General features: G+C 40.7%; 2 protein-coding genes across 4 annotated transcripts in view; one reads left to right on the top strand and one right to left on the bottom strand.

The window, feature by feature from the left end:
• PPP2R5E (protein phosphatase 2 regulatory subunit B'epsilon) overlaps positions 1-16,066 on the top strand; it is a 67,997-nt gene extending 51,931 nt beyond the window's left edge. For 2 of the 3 annotated variants that reach the window (XM_075614863.1, XM_075614862.1), the window contains exons 6-14: positions 2,076-2,206; positions 3,431-3,490; positions 5,533-5,641; positions 6,431-6,484; positions 6,581-6,631; positions 8,926-9,045; positions 10,219-10,346; positions 11,720-11,821; positions 14,522-16,066. In XM_075614863.1, coding sequence (XP_075470978.1) covers positions 2,076-2,206; positions 3,431-3,490; positions 5,533-5,641; positions 6,431-6,484; positions 6,581-6,631; positions 8,926-9,045; positions 10,219-10,346; positions 11,720-11,821; positions 14,522-14,621 — 855 coding nt within the window. In that variant the 3' untranslated portion in view covers positions 14,622-16,066. The remainder of the gene's footprint in view (positions 1-2,075; positions 2,207-3,430; positions 3,491-5,532; positions 5,642-6,430; positions 6,485-6,580; positions 6,632-8,925; positions 9,046-10,218; positions 10,347-11,719; positions 11,822-14,521) is intronic. The other variant, XM_075614865.1, reaches the window with a different exon arrangement.
• The window catches only part of RHOJ (ras homolog family member J), a 123,179-nt gene that overhangs the window by 7,558 nt on the left and 98,841 nt on the right, over positions 1-16,780 (bottom strand). The gene's annotated exons all lie outside the window — the stretch shown is intronic.

Here is a 16,780-nt window from a genome sequence, read left to right as displayed (position 1 = left end):
ATCAAAATCTTCTGGCTTCCGGTGATTGCGACGGCTGACGTCACGCACTCTCGCCTACTATGGGCACCCGTGACGGACATGTACTTGCTGCGCAACGTCGCAGTCGCCGTAGCCAATGCTATAAACGTAGCCTTAGTTTTAAAATATAATGTAAGTGCTTATAAACAGACTGGCACTTAACCACTTTTAAGCATGCAAATTAGGCAAACGTTTCAATACATGTCTTAAAAATAACCTCTTTCAGACATTATTTTTAAAACCTGAAGGACTGTCATGCATAATAAATGTGGTTCCCCAATTGTGCTGCTTGCGATCAAGAAAGGTTGGACTCTTAAAGAGCATTTGGGCTCGATCAGACAATAATTATTGCTAGCATTACATAATTGGGTTTGGGATCTCCAAGAAGTTGACCTACAGAAGTAGTCGTGTGTGTGTGTGTGTGTGTGTGTGTGTGTGTGTGTACACACATATACTGTATATACATACACACACCCTACTCATCCATTCCTTCCCATTCACTTAAAGGTGCAATCATGGTGCCAACTTGAGCTAATGAAGGTGACATGTTTGTGTAAGGAAACCCCACATATAGTTTAATCCTATTTAAAAAAAAAAAAAGTTTATGCATTTCTGATTTTTTTTCTCTAGTTTATCCTTAAACATGTTTGTAAACCATGTATTGTATTGTGTGTCTTTATTTATATAGCGCCATTAATGTACATAGCGCTTCACAGTAGTAATACATGTGGTAATCAAATAATTAAGAGATAATATAAATAACAGGTCATGGGAATAAGTGCTTCAGACATAAAAGTAACATTAAGAAAGAGGAGTCCCTGCCCCGAGGAGCTTACAGTCTAATTGTTAGGTAGGGAGAACGTACAGAGACATGTGCCCTGATCTTTGAATTGGGGTTTACCCCACTCCTATCTGCCTCATCATAGTGCCCATTTCTGATGGGCATTTGATCATAGATTAACTAGATCTGATCCATATTTGCAGACATTTAATAAAAAAATAATGAAAATACTTCTCTAATTTTTGGTCTGGTGGAACTGCATTGTTGACTATGACGTGCTAGCAATAGCTCCCCTCATACTGCCATATATTGCTACTTACCTTCCTGTTACTAAGGACTTGAGATTGCTAAAGGGTTTGTGTAGAGGAGTCGCAGTGGGGATAGTCTGTTCCTGGCCCTGGATGGGGTTAGTACTCCATCTCCTCCCCTTTTAGGAATGGCAATGTGTCTGAACTCCCTTTTTGTAAAAGTGATCTTTCCTGCCACCTAGTGGGTATAATTGGCACACACACACTCGTTAGTAAATGTTCTCCAAACAATTGTTTTAGGAATGTCTAAGTAAATATTATTTTAAATCGACACAGGAAAGACAAAGTACTTTACAATTTCACATTAAAGTCTTTGATCAGAATGGAAACTCAAAAAAGGTCATCAGGATTTATTTATTATGATAACAATACATGGCATACACCTGCAAACAATTGATGCGTAGACTATATAGATCTAACATCATTTTAATCCCCCCCACCCCAGCAATTACAGAGTTAAAAAAGTGTCCAGTGGTCACATGCTGTTCTAAACATTCAACACAACACTTTGCATTCTTACAAAGTTTCTTTGCACATTCCATAAATACATTTCATCTTAAGAGGCTTCTTTCAGTCTCCAACAGGTGCAGACTGCCAAGAGTACACATACTGTATAACAAATAAAACAAAAGCCTTGGGATCAAGACACCAGCATGGATTTCTGGGGTCTCGTACTTGAGCAGGTCGGGTTTTGAGGATATCCAAGATTCAGCACAGCAGTGCCGAGCAGAGACTGATTGAGCCACCTGTGCTGAAGCTGGCGTAACCTTAACACCCGACCCGTTGGGAGGTATTGAGGACCGGAGTTGTGAACCCCTGCCTTATGTGATTCAACTCTTCTAATACCATAAGCACCTGTAAATCATTGGCAACTGTGATTTGTGGCCGCAAAAGCACTGAAGGGATTGTTTGTGTGTGTGTGTTTGTGTGTTTGTGTTTGAGCTAATTTTTGCTATTTTCTTGTTCAGCTTTTAGAGCTATTCGACAGCGAAGACCCCCGTGAAAGGGACTATTTAAAAACAGTCTTACACCGAATTTATGGCAAGTTTCTTGGACTTAGGGCATTTATCCGAAAACAGATTAACAATATTTTTCTACGGTAAGTGGAAATGCAGTTTGGTTGATTTGTTACAAAGTTTTGTTTTAAAACAATTGCAGGGAGCTGCTCTAGTACAATATTTCTCAAGAACTTTCTATGAGCAGTCGGAGGAAACGCCACATTTGCGATGGGGTCAGAGCAGCATTATTGTTAAAGTCCCAGAAACTGAACTATCGCAGTGTAAAGACTTGCTTTTAGAGGTCACTCTTGGTTCTGAATCAAACCCACTATCTTTATTTCTTAGTCTAGGCAATGAAAGGTGGGGGGCCGTTTTGGTCCTTCCATGTAGTAACAAAGGAGGAAGAGGGAGTAGGGGTGTGATATATTTTATTGGACCAACAAGTTATGTTACACGCTTTGCAACCTCTCAGGGTGGGTAACCCGATGAACGACCCTGAGAGGTTCGCAAGCTTGTAACATATCAACTACTTGTTGGACCCATCAAAGGTATCATACCCTATCCTCACTCTCCCTCCTCTGTTACTATTTCCAAGAGTAGAATTTATCGTGTATATTTCTGATGTTAGAATGGTGCGGTGTCACAGTGAGATCAGTGGGAACTGTTGATGCATGTATCCAATAAACTACTCTAACAAATTAGAATTAAGACTCTTGACTTGGGGCTTCCTATGTCACAACTGCCATCACTATTTAATTTCTATTGCCCAATCCTCTCTTGTACACTAAAATTAAGTCATGAGTCTTGGACCGTTATTTGTGTCACTTAACTGGTAAATTGTTGTGGGGCTCACTGGTACATTTAATTAGTTTTCAGTGACCGTTTGGTAACATACAGGTTTACCAACCTTTTATTATCGCGTTTACCTTTCAAGCTTAAGTGTCTTGACAATTTGGATATTGGCTAACTGTTTAAAACATGTACAGTACACATTTAGCTGAATAATTAGTTCACACATTTCAGCACAAAATGACCCACTTATACGCAGCGATTCAGTATCCCGATGCTTTTCATTACATATGTAATTTAGGTTACTGTGTAGACCAGGGGTGACCAACTAGAGTCCTCAAAGACCACCAATAAATAGGTCAGGTTTAAGGATATCCCTGCTTCAGCACAGATGGCTCAGTTTTTGATTGAGCCATCTGTACTTAAGCAGGGATTTCCTTAACCTGCTCTGTTGCTGGCCCTTGAGGGTTGGAGTTTGCCACCCCAGGTGTAGTGCTTCTTCAGAGTGTTCTTATGTATTTCTAATTATTTTCTAGGTTTGTTTATGAAACTGAGCACTTTAACGGTGTGGCAGAATTGCTGGAAATATTAGGAAGGTAAGTTGCAGCATTGAATGAAAATGTTGGCAAAACCAGAGACCTTGCTCTAACAGCGCACAGAATCATTTATTTGCCTATTTATCTGCACTGTGCTTATTTGTCTGTAGACGCACAAGAACGTAATGGGACATATTTGCTAAAAATGATGCAGTTGCTTTTCTGAAACAGCCACTGAATGACTTGTATGCAGAATTCTGTGCAAGCTGTTATTTAGTCTGAGTTGAAACAGTTTGTTGCATTTGGTAATCCTAAAATACAGATGCAGTACGTTTATAGGTAATGGTGTTTGTTTTTACCTTGGAAATAACTCCATGTGGCAATTACAATCTGGTGTGTATGATTTTGAAATACTTTTCAGTAAAATGTCCTCAATGAGGTTGGATAACATTGTGAAAATACAACATACATACAGATCAGATATACTGTATGAAGGCAAACGTAGGTTGTCGGGAGTGGGAATATTTGCAGATCTTCCTTCCCTTTCTCTTTGGACACAGAGATGAGCTTTAGTCCGCATTAAGCAGTTAGACTTTTTTTTTAATTGTTATTATTTTGCTCCATTTTTAAAGCAGCAATTTCCCCTTACACTTTTAATTATTTGTAGCCCATATTTTTTTAATAAGGTGAGAGCAAGGGATTCCTAGAGCCGAACCCTCCGCTTCCTGAACTACTTACCGGTGAAGTTACTGGGTTTAAATCTCCCTCCGTGGGCAAACAGAATAGCGGTGACATCTCTGGCCAATACGAAATTGCATCATCAGATATAGCTTCCTATTAGACTTGGGGTGTCAAACTCGGTCCTCAAGGGCCACTGATTGAGCAACCTGTGCTGAAGCAGGGATATCCATAAAACCTAGCCTGTTGGTGGCCCGTGAGGACTGAATGTGATACCCCTTTTATTAGACAGTGATTTTTATCCCCATTTAAAAACCAGAAAGTTAGGCGGGATTGCTCCTTTACATGTACGTGTATGTGTGTTGGGCCATAACCTCTGTGAAACATGCTTAAGACCTGTGTGCTAGTAGCAATCCATCATATAATTGACCTTCACAACTGAAATGGTTTGTCCGTATTCATAAAGGGCACAGCTGTGCAAGGGATTTTTTTCATAGGACTGCACCAGTTGTGGAGATTATAGAGCAGCATCCTCGGGCTTGTCCCTAGGCGGTAAGCAGGTAAGGCACGGCCTAGGGGCGGCAGGTCTCGGGGCGGTGAGAGGAAGAGCGTAACAGCGCTGCTGCTTTCCTTTTAAAAAAAAAAATGTTTTTAAAACTTATGAATTGAAGCGGGGGTCTCCGGAGCTGAACCCCGTTAATTTAATTTCTGGGAACCTCCTGCTTCCATACCTAGCGCCTCAGGAGGTGCAGGTATCTCCGCTCAGGTTTGCATGGTCCAATAGGAAGCTGCATATGACATCACGGCTTCCTATTGGCCCATGTGATGGAGCATCTAAACCTGAGCTGAGATACCGGCACCCATAAGGAGTTAATAAGTATGTCCGGAAGCTGGGGGTCCCTGGAGCTGAAATTAACAGGGTTCTGCTCTGGAGACCGCCTGCTTTCTACCTACGAGGGGATGGGGTTGGTAAAAAGTTTGGGGACATTTTTCATGGAAGGGCGCACATGTCCTTAATAGTGCTTGCCTAAGGGTGGCACATACCCTGGGGACGGGCCATTTGCATCCTACAGGTTTTAAATGCTTTTTGGGGACCCATTGTGGCAGCTCCTAAACTTCAAATATCAATGGAAGATTTGTTAGGACAACGGTTCTGCAGTAAAGGATAACAATGATAAGTGAATAATCTGTTTTATTTATATTTGTTTGCTTTGCATGTTTCACAGTTTTTTTTTTTTTTTTTTTAATTATTTTATTTTTTAAAGGTTGTTTTCTCCATATACCCGTTTTACGGTTATTTAACGGATTTAACATCCTTTGTGACGGAAAGGTTCTGTAATGCACTGTTCTCAATTGAGCACTGAAAGAGTGCAGCAACATGTGGCTTGTGCATGTTTTGAAGCCCGTTTCTCTCCTTATTCCAGTATTATCAATGGTTTTGCATTGCCCCTCAAAGCTGAGCATAAGCAGTTCCTTGTGAAGGTACTGATTCCGTTGCATACGGTCAGGAGTTTATCTCTCTTCCACGCACAGGTAAGATTTGTTCAGCAGGGGTGCAGTCTCTTAAAAGCATAATACGATGACATCATTTTATTTCTGAATTAAAGTGGGGTGCAGACAAACTTTGCAGTACAAAAATGTAAATGTATTTCTTTAAAAGTACAGCCTTATTGAATACGATCACAGAACAATTAGACATGGCTACTTGTATAATGTGTGGGATTATACATTTATACGTAAGAGCAGGCAGATGCAGTCCATTTCCTAGTGCGGGGGTGCTCAGCTCCAGTCCTCTCAAGCCCCCCCCCCCCCCCCAACAGGTCAGGTTTTATGATATCCCAGCTTCAGCACAGGTGGCTCTATCAGAGGCTCAGTCAAAGACTGATTGAGCCACCTGTGATGAAGCTGGGGTATTCTGTAAACCTGATCTGTTGGGGGGGGGGGGGGGGGAGGGCTTGAGGACTGTGTCTAAAATAAGGATCACCCGTTTAGAGCTCTGAACCGTAATGATAGTGAGGATCTGGTATGGTAAGCCTTTTATTTACATGGTTAGAACATTGCTACACATCAGTGTTCACGTTTTTAGAATTGATTAACTTCAGCATTAAAACACATTATTTATATTTATTATATATATATATATATATATATATATATATATATATATATATATATATATATATATAATTTTTTTGTGAAATGTTATTGAGATCCGCAAACTCTGTTCATTAAAAATTTGAAACAAACAATTTATACAATGCAAGTGAGTGAAAAGCAGAACACCGTAATTGGGTATTTTTAATTATCTATTCTTTGTCATAGCTGGCGTATTGCATAGTACAGTTTCTGGAAAAAGATCCTTCCCTCACAGAACCAGTAAGTATTGCCAAGTAATTTCTAAAGCTGGAATCTTCTCTGCCCGGTTGTGTAGGAGGATAAATTAACATTGTAGCTTTCTCTTTGGTTTAATAGGTCATTAGGGGGCTGATGAAGTTCTGGCCAAAAACATGCAGTCAAAAAGAGGTACATTAAGCTGTTTAATGAAGTTTAAATTGAATCTGTTCTGTGCCAGACGAGGTTTCCATGCATTGCCATACATCAGGAGTGGCCAACTCCAATCAAGGGCCACCAACAGGTTTTAAGGATAACCCTGCTTCAGCCCAGGTGGCTTAGTCGTTGACTGAGCAACTGATTGAGACACCTGTGCTGAAGCACGGATATCCTTATAGCCTGACCTGTTGGTGGCCCTGGGGGACTGGCGTCGGCCACCCCTGCAATACATTTCATTTACCAAAAGCAGAGTTGGTGTGAAGGTTGATGGTGAAATTGGTAGAATTTACCAAGATTGTTTAGAAGCAGCAGCACTGCTTTATGCCTCGGGCATGGTCAGCGCTTATGCGCTGACCCGTGCTGAGGCGTGCTGCTGCTCGGCACTGAGCCCCTGCAGCCGCAATGAGAGCGGCTTTAGCAGGGGCTCGCGCACGCGTCAGCACTGCTTTATGCCAGTCTTGTGGTACTGGGCCTGTGGAAATTGAGTCCTTGAAAAGTATCTATAATTATTGTTCTTTCTCGCACTTTAAGATGTCAGGTGACCTAAATGCAATAAGATGGTTTGTAAATAATCCTGTGTACAGTATGCTTTTGACCACTCCATTGAGGCCCTATAATGTAGTGTTCTGTTGAGACATTTTGATGACGTAAGCCAGGCATGGCCAACTCCAGTCCTCAAGGGCCACCAACAAGGTCCGGTTTTCAGGATATCCCTGCTTCAGAACAGGTGGCTTCGACTGAGCCACTTGGGCTGAAGCAGGAAATATCCTGAAACCCTGACCTGTTGGTGGCCCTTGAGGACTGGCGTTGGCCAGCTCTGATGTAAACCATGGAGGTATACTTTCCTTTGTTTGTTTTTTCAATTGATAGCGGTTTCTAAAATTAAAGTGAATGAATGGTAGGAGGGTTTGTTGTCACACACAAGCATACTATTGCACATAGCTTTGTCTGATGCCTCCCTACCAATTATACCTTTGTGTGCTTTCAATATCCATATGTGGCCCGGCGGCCATTTTCCAGGAAACGTAAGAAGAGTCCTCCATTTCCTCACAGGACAGATTGCGTCCTGCGCTCTTTTTGTGCATGGCGTAGTCACGAAGTCATGGTGCCCCTGGAGTGCCAGACATCATGACGTAGTGAATACGTCTTGGGACACCCAAAGGGTTAACTAATTAATATAGCAAAGGACAATAGGATTTTTTTTTTTACATAATTCGAACAGGTGTGTCCAGTGGAGCTGAACCATCCTGTTATTTTTTTTTCCTCTGGGGACCCCCTAGTTGCATAGATCGTTTTAGTGGCTGGTGTTTTCGTCACCTTTTCGGGAAATCAAAATGGCTGCCAAACTTGTGCACAGGCCAAGAGGAAGCTGCAATGGATGCTGCCGCTGCTTCCTATTGCATTACAGTAGGCTCCCTCCATCTCTGAAAATACAAGTAAATAATCCAAAATAGTGTGATTCCGATCTGGAGGGCCTCCCTCCTCCCAAAATGTTGAGTTCTGTTAAACGTAACCAAAATGGGTGGCGTGACGCGACGTCAAATGACGCCTCGGGTCATGTGATGGGATGTCACCTGACCTTGCGGTTGCCATGGCGACACAGCTACGTGACGTCACAAGACCCCGGCAAAAGAGGTAAAGGGGGCGTGAGCATGGGGAGGAGGGAGCAGGCAAATAGTTTGTCTAGCACAATATGGGAAGGCTGATTCCATGTATATCTTTATGTAAACTTGGTTTGTTGCATTTTTCAAATGCAAAATGAGGCGGATACAGAAACAGAGGACAAGGCTTTCACTTATTATTTAAAACAACCATTTATAAACATGCTGATATTTTTGGTGGGTGGGGGGGCAGGGAAACTGATAGAAGCCTCTGATCTCATGTTTGGCACAATGTGATCACTGCTGTGTGAATATATTTATTTCTGCCATCCTGTACTGTTGCTTTAAATCACCAGACTTCAAACATGACGACAAGCTATGAGTTATTTGTTTCATTTTGTACTGCAGTGTGGTGCGCACTTCCTGCCTTGGAAAGCAGTGAGCAAGATAGGAATCCAAATGTTACACTAGGATGAAAAAGAAGCCTAGAGTCTTATTACTAATTATAGAACGGCAATAACTGTGTGTGGGGTATTTTTTTACACTGCCACGGGGAAGCTAATTGTGGACTCCAGTCTCTCATAGCTGATCTCCTGAGACTTTGTGTACGTAAGCAAAACGTCAGTTAACGAGGAATGTGCTTTTTTTTGTTGTCTTCTTCTTTAGGTCATGTTCCTAGGGGAGCTGGAGGAAATCTTGGATGTGATTGAACCATCACAATTTGTTAAAATTCAGGAACCTTTGTTTAAACAGATTTCCAAGTGTGTCTCCAGCCCTCACTTCCAGGTGAGTGGGTGGGTGGCAGGTGGAGGGTGTGAGTGGAAAGTGATAGGAATGAGGCCTATTTTTATTTTAATCTCTATGGGGAATAGTAAGATTGAGTACTTGTGCACTCTTCTGCTATTTATGTACTCCGCTCCATTTCTGTAATGAGAAAATAATTAACCCCACTAGCACAAATCTGTTTCATGTGCCACACAGACCTTGGGTAAATCAGTCTCGGTATTTAGCACATACGTTTTTGTTTTTTTTCCTTTTTAAATATTCATACTATACTTGGCACAGTTACAACGCACGGGGGAAAGTGAGTGTTGGCAACTTGAGATAGGAGACCTACGGCCAAGTATATCTGTGACTCTTGGTGACATTTAATATTGGCATTAAATTTGTAGAGATGTCCTATTCAGCAAGACCCTGCAGCCTGGATTGTGATTTAGTTTGTCCCTTCTAGTACACTTTTTGGCAAGATGCTCTCTATAATTGAACCTTACTTTGCCTTTAAAAGTCCCTTAAACATTTTTTTTTTAAAGGTGTACAGCAAATCTCTGCTTAACATACATTATTAATTTAAATGTAAAATTACCAATGTATTTTAAATTTTTCACAGGGTAGGGGGTTAATTTTTTTGGTGGTTAGGGTAGGGTTTAAATTAGGAGTTTTAGGGTAAGGGTTAAGGTTAACTGGGTGTCCCGGCGGCGAGGTGTGTCACGACCAAATGTCATAGATTCTTATCCACTTATGGTAGAAAGACACATTTTTCTGTGCCCTTATCCGTGTCTCTGCGTGGAATGGGGGTAGAACACGATGACCAGCCTTTCTGCCCCTCGTGCCCGCTACAATGTTGCTTGGCTGACCATTGAATGTATAGCGACCACCAACTAAGAGAAGTGGTGCGCCAACCAACACCAATTCATCTGTAGCTTCAGTTCCTCCAACCAATGTAATAACCACCAGACAATCCGTTCCCGATTACTGATTTATTTCCTTATGATCACATTTGTATTGTTGCGCAATCGGCAATCAGACTGGTGGAGGTGTTACCTGCACTTTCTGGCATGGGATAAGTTGGCCACCGAGCAAAACATTTCAAGCAGAAAATGTATTTTAGTGCATCTTCAAAAATAAAACATTTCCATATTTCTTCCTTTTAAATGTTTGATTTTTTTCCCCCCTCAAAAGGTGGCTGAAAGGGCCTTGTACTATTGGAATAATGAATACATCATGAGCTTAATAGAGGAGAACTCGAATGTCATCCTTCCCATAATGTTTGCAAGTCTCTACAGGATTTCTAAAGAACACTGGAATCCGTAAGTGTAAAGCGATTTTGCTTCGTTTTTTTTTAACTCCTCCTTAACACCGTATTTTATGTACCTTGTCTGCCACCTGCAGGATTAGCAGTGGGTTTTACCTAACCAGTCATGTAATATTTAATTTAGTAACCTCGTAGGCTTTAACTCAAGCTTACAGCGCAAAGCCAACTCTGGGTGGCAGAAATGGTAATATAAGCCTATTGTAATAAGCACAATCATGGTCATTCCTTCACAAATATGTGTGGCTTTTGCTCTGGTTTCTTCTGTAGCAAAGGTCAATGATATATTTGCTACAGACAATGATGCTATACAGGCAGTCCTCGCTTATCCAACACAATGCGTTACTCAAAATGGCGTTGGAACAGGAACACTGTTTAAATGAAAGGATCCGTTCCCGAAGGCATTTTTAATGCTAAAAAACACAAAATATTTTACTCAGGCAATAAGATATGCAGCACACACATACATTATATAGTGTATATACTGTATTATATATATATATATAATATAACATAATATATCATGTCATTTAATAATATATTATATAGTATAATATAATATTATATGATATATATATTATATACACATAAACAACTTTGCAAAGCGTCGTAAGAGCGTTGGATAAGCCGTTTTGGCGTTGTAAAAATGAACATAGGTATGCATTGCATAGCGTTGGATAAGCCATTCGTTGTAAAGCGAAGCGTTGTAAAACGAGGACTGCCTTTATATTGTTTCTGTATTAGGGATTTCTACATAATTGCTGTGCCAGCAGTCCCAAAGCTGCAATGATCAGGGTTGTGATTTATTTCTAAGATGATAAAAAGACTAATGGCTAATACACATTTCTATGTGATGATAAACTCAGGAGTAAAAACACTTACACCTTTTCAATGGGCTAATGAGAAGCTAGAGAATGGTCTAATGCAGGGGTGTGCCAACTGAAGGTAGCCAGATTTTTTTGTGAGTGAGCGGGGGAAGGGTGGGGGGGTGGTGCGCACGGCGGTTACAGAGGCCCTGTCCTCTTCCCCAAAGAAATTTGTGAAATGCCGGGGGACCGCGTGAGGCCTCTGCAACTTAACTTGCCGAGATTGAGGCTTGGTGTCATTTGACGGCGGTTCCTAGATAAGGGGGAGGGCACGATCACGGGGGCTGAGCAGGCAGGAGGGCGCAGCACAGAAAGTGCGTGAACCCCTCACTCATTGACTGGCAAATAGAATATTTTGGTGGTGGTGTCTTTCTTTTCTATTTATTATATACAACCCTTCTTTTTGCACTGCCTACTGTCTAACAAATAGCCAAGTTATGCGCATATGCAGTATGTCTAAAAACAGGAGCCTTTCTCTGACTGTTTCTTCTGTTTTCCCCACCAGGGCTATCGTGGCTCTTGTCTACAACGTGTTGAAAGCGTTTATGGAAATGAACAGCACCTTGTTCGATGAACTGACAGCCACTTACAAGTCAGATCGCCAGCGGTAACTCTCTATAGCTTTTTTTGTCAACAGTGCAGAAAGCCCCTGTCCAAGTTGCTTTCATTGCGTTGATGTTATCATTTTGAGCTTTTTTAAGAGCTCTATCTGTAAGGCAATTACTTCAGATATTGCCCCAAAATATGATTACGTTAACATTTGCAACTTGGATAAGGGGTTTCAATTGTTGAAACAAAATGCTGAATAATAGATATATACTATCTGTGTCTGTATGCATTATGGGTTACTACTGTATATACACGCAGATGCACACGCATGTTTATCAGTTGTTTTTTCTTAATTTGTCTGTATTGGTGATTTTAAGGTGGTAGTTGCTTCTAAAAATGGTTTTACAATATATTTGTGATTTTAGACCGAAGTTTGTCGAATCCATGACTAAAGAGAGCTCTTGCTTGTCCCTGCATGGTTGGGACATGCACTGGAGCATTCTCATTACATATGCAGCAAGATTAATCCACAAATATCAGTCTTCAAGCCCCAAAATGGGTTAAAATCTTCTGCCCCAGCACTCCTCACCACCAAGGGGCTTGTCTTTCTTGTGCAGGGGCTTATTCTATACTAGCCCAAGCGGCCAATTTGAAGTTAATAGGGAATTTCTTCAGAAAACGGCCCCTCTGTAATAAAGACCCATGTACACACAGATCGATATGCCGTATGGCTGTTTTGTCTGAGTTCCTCAGGGCTCCAGTGTTGCTCCCTCTAGTGGGTGTTTTGTATTTCTTTATGTGAGATGAAGAATAACCGTATTATGCTTTATGTCACATTAAGATCAAATGGTCAGCTATACCTGCCAGAACTGTGAGCATACGTGACCGGTAACATGGAGTCAGAATTCCTGAGAAACCATGCATGGGTTAAGCAGATCTGACAGTAGATTTGCTTTGCCAAAGACGGTTATATTTTTAGTTAGTAAGATCAATTGATATTTGATGAATCATGAGCATATGATGGAAATATAATCCTATGTTTAGGGAACAATACTTGCCTGTATGAATTCAATATGTAGAATGACTTCCCCCCCCCCCCCCCCCTCCTGTGTCTCTGTCTCTCTCTCTCTCTCTCTCTGTCTCTGTGTGTTTTTTGGGTATCACTTTTGGAAACCTGTCAGGTGTTTGCTTTGATTGCATTACACACGCCAGTATCTGCAGTAAGCCCTGGGAATCTTTGTTACTCCTCCGTTAGAACCACCATTTGCTCTGCATTCCTGCGGCATCTTTCCCAGGGGAATGTTATGAACTAAAACAAGTTTGGTTATTTTCTCCTAATAATTCTGTCATGATAAGAACTGAAACCATCTGCAAATATAGCTGGAAAAACTTTGAAACGTCCGTAAACGTTTCAGTGTATGTAACCTTTCTAGAGCTAAATATGCTGTGAAAGGCTATGTACACGGATGGTGCTCCTGTGGGGGAGGGATCGGCATCTGTCACAGATACATTCCAAGATGCACTGTTTTTAAGTAAAAACCTCTCTTGCTTTATCCATTGTAACACACACACACACTGACATATCCAGTGCTTTATGGCAGAGAATATTTAAAGGAGCAGTCCTCCTGCCTGTTTGATTTTTCTACCTACAAATTAAGACTAGCGATGCCTTCGATAGTGTAATTAGCGTAGGCTAAAATGTAACTTAAATTAAAAGAGGAGTCCCTCCCCCTTCCTAACTTTTTATTTATTTTTTGGAAGGGAAGCAGAGAGTCCCGGGAGATTTAAACCACCATATTTTTTTTCCCCAGGAACAAAATGGCGGTTTAAGTCTCTCCCAAGCTACACGGTTTAATAAGAAGCCGCTGTAGTCTCCGCTTTCTGTTGCCCTGAGTGATGCTGTTTATTTACATTTGCGGCAGTACGGGCAGCACTTTTCCCAGTATGTATCTCGGGAATGAGAGGGATCCCCCAGAGATTGTCAATGCGATTAAGCTCCTGGGACTCCCTGCTATCCATCCATTCACCCAAAAAGACAAAGTAAGCGGTGGACTTCTGCTTTAATTTGCCCAGTTAGATTTTAGTCCACTTTAACTACACTATCAAATAGATCAGTACATTTTCATTTGTGCTACTTGAGCATCAGTAAGTTTAATTTTGATAATATGGCTTTACCCAGTGTAATGGGTAATGTTACCTATGCTTAACTGCAGGGCCGGCTTAGAATTTAGCGGTGCTCGGTTCCGCGGGAGAGAGGGCAGGGCCTCTTACCTGCTCCAGCATCTCCTCCTGCTCCTCATCTCCGCAACGTTGCATGACGTCATGGCAACGAGACCCCGCAACGTCACGTTGTCATGGTGACATCACAGGGCTGAGGAGCAGGAGGAGAAGCCGGATAGACGGCAAGAGGCCGTTACAGGGGCACCGCGTTCTCCCCCGGTAATCGGTTTAACTGTTGTGGCGGGGAGGCCGGGGCCTCTGTAAGCGCGGGCTTGGTGCGACTGCACCGATAGAACCAGCATCAAGTCGGCCATGCTTACCCGAGACTGTGAAATAAAAATAAAGCATGGCGCAGGCTCTAGAGATGACGCGCAAACTCACTTTGATGTTTTTACAATTGGAGAACCTTCACAATAAAAACCAAAGGACCCTTTACATTAGCACAATGGCATGGTGTGAAATGATGGGGAGGGATTGACTGCTTGACATGTTTATACCTGCATGACGTTAACATGATGTTCAATCCTATTTTTGGCAGTGAGAAGAAAAAAGAAAAGGATCGTGAAGAACTATGGAAAAAGCTAGAGGACCTGGAATTAAAGAGAGGTCTTAGAAGTGATGGAATTATCCCAACTTAACCAAGGAAACTGCAGCATCTTTATCCTGTGGAGTCACATTTATGTAGTAGAAGATGGAGCAACAGTTTTCTGTATTGTGCAACTTTACAGTAGATCTCACATTTGTTTCATTATTACAGCACTGTATATAACTGTCTAAGTAAAGAAAAAACAAAACATTATATGGACTTTAATCCAAAGTTTGGACAGTAGATGGACTTCTCAGAACTTTGCAGCAAACATAATCATTGTTTTAAACTTTTCTTTAAAACCTTTTGGATCTCTTTATGAAAATTAGTGTCAAAATCCTATTGTTAGGCACTTGATATTAATCATTAGCAGAGAGCGTATCACCCACTGTACCGATCCAAGCAACCTTATTAAATTTAGCTTCTCTTTCTGCTAAACTGTTAAATCTATTTATATAGTTTAAAAAAAAAAAAAAAAAAAATCATTTCTAAGTTTGTGGAACATCCTCCTTCTCTGGATAACTTTTACTGTAATTCATCGTTTGTTTCTTTGAACATCTTCAAGAGCTGAATGTCTTTGCAGAACTGTTCTCTGTGACGGTTTTGTGTACTGGTGTGAGTGTGTTTTGAGATATACCAGTATAGCTCTGGTGCTTTTTTCAGTTTAAATTTTGGGCATACACGAGAGATACCAACAGAAAGAAAGGTATTGTTCGTTCAGCAACATGTGTTGAATATGAACTTGCATCCTATGTCAAACAGACACTGGCAACAGAATAGACTGCAGTACCTAACCAGTATTAGTTGTATATGCCACAGCAGTGGGGCTCAACTTCAGTCCTCAAGACACCCCACCAAAACAGGTCCAGTTTTAAGGAAATCCCAGCTTCAGCACAGATGGTTGAATTGGTCCCTGGTCAAAGACTGACCTGCCTATGCTGAATCTGGGATACCCTTAAAACCTGGGGAGGGGGGGTGTGTCTTGCAGACTGGAGTTAAGTGCCCCTGTGCTGCTTCACTACAGCATAGGGCTGTGTTAGAAACGTATATTTTATCCATTATTATCCTACAAATTTTATTGGACCATTTTAAAATAAAGAAGAAAAAAAACACTAAACAGTACAAACGGGAAATTGGTCTTGGAGTGGTCGTGGTTTGTATTTGGGGAAGAAAGTAAGAAACGGTTTGATCTGTTTGGATTTATTGCCTTATTTTATAGTATGTATGTAAGTATTCCAGCAAAAGTGGATGTAGCCTCTGAAAACCATACTTCAGTGTTTATGTGGACTTTAGATCTCTCTCATGTCACAGTGCCAGCCCTTTGTTTTCAGCTGGGAAGGGTTCTTTATAACATCCTTCTGCATTCTGAACTGGATACTCATTCTTAACTACTGTATTTATCACCCAAAGTGGTTCTACAAATGCTACTGAAAAGAAATTCTGGAAATTCCTATTGTCCTGAGTATTAATAAAGTTTAAAAATGCTTTTATATCAAAGGTGCATTGTGACCAAATTGTTTAAAACAAGAGGGCTGTGTTGTAAGTATCCATTATCGACTATCTGAATTGTGCTAGGAAAGAATGGAATCTGACCTCTTTGCTAAGTGAAATGCTGATTGAGGTTTGTGTACAGAAATATATATATAATATATATATATATATATATATATATATATATACTGTATCTATATCGCTGATGCTGTCGTAATATTATATACCTATGGGTATGTATTTCAGGACTTTTTGTAATTTCAGGATGCTTTTAAAACATGTATGTGTTTGTTATGGTGAAATATATTTTATATATATATATATATATATATATATATATATATATATATATATACTCACACATATATCAGTGAATTGATATTCCTAATCTTTCAGTCCAATGCGTTTTGCATTTATGCATTTTCATTCGCAATCTTTAGCATTTCTAGGTATAGTTTTGATGTGGACTTATACATTCAAACCTGTGTATAAGGTAGAAGGTATTCTTATTTTTTGTGTCAAACAGAGATTTTGTTCCTTCTACAACTTTCTTCTAAAATGGGTATTGTGAACTATTTTATTTTGTACAATACTGACACAGTGACCTCTGAAGAATCCGCAGTAACCTGAAAATGTAAACACACGCCTATGTATGGCTTAGTATAAATATATCTGTGGGAAAAAAGCAAAGTATAGTTTTTTGGGGTTTTTTTTGCAGCC

Source organism: Ascaphus truei, chromosome 9 (assembly GCF_040206685.1).
Source record: "Ascaphus truei isolate aAscTru1 chromosome 9, aAscTru1.hap1, whole genome shotgun sequence".
Classification (NCBI taxonomy): Eukaryota; Metazoa; Chordata; class Amphibia; order Anura; family Ascaphidae; genus Ascaphus; species Ascaphus truei.
Note: the sequence above shows the minus strand (reverse complement) of the source record. Positions and strands in the feature narration are given on the sequence as shown.